This window comes from Penaeus monodon, chromosome 27 (genome assembly GCF_015228065.2).
Source record: "Penaeus monodon isolate SGIC_2016 chromosome 27, NSTDA_Pmon_1, whole genome shotgun sequence".
NCBI lineage: Eukaryota > Metazoa > Arthropoda > Malacostraca > Decapoda > Penaeidae > Penaeus > Penaeus monodon.
This window is the reverse complement of record NC_051412.1, coordinates 15,428,791-15,429,041: the sequence shown is the minus strand read 5'-3', so window position 1 is coordinate 15,429,041 and position 251 is coordinate 15,428,791. Positions and strand designations below refer to the sequence as shown.

The 251-nt window shown below is 49.0% G+C and overlaps 1 protein-coding gene across 1 annotated transcript in view; it reads left to right on the top strand.

Moving 5' to 3' along the window:
- The window catches only part of LOC119590614 (phenoloxidase-activating factor 3-like), a 5,929-nt gene that overhangs the window by 2,290 nt on the left and 3,388 nt on the right, over positions 1-251 (top strand). Inside the window, exon 3 of the mRNA XM_037939293.1 lies at positions 29-168. Coding sequence (XP_037795221.1) covers positions 29-168 — 140 coding nt within the window. The remainder of the gene's footprint in view (positions 1-28; positions 169-251) is intronic.

The window sequence follows — 251 nt, the reverse complement described above, 5'->3', positions numbered from 1 at the left end:
TAAACTGAAATGCAACATTTCTTTCCAGCCAACCGATGTCTTCCTGGATCAAAATGCACTATCCTGACGTCCTGCCCTGACCTGCTCTCCGTCTTGGAGAACCCTACGCCTTCAGGAATTAAAAAACTACAGCAGTCAACATGCGGCTTCGCTGAGAGGATACCCAAGGTGAGCGCACTACTGCAGAAGAGACGTAGAGGGTCGTTACGCTACACGTTCATTGGGACATTCAGTTGGGGATAGATTCTCTG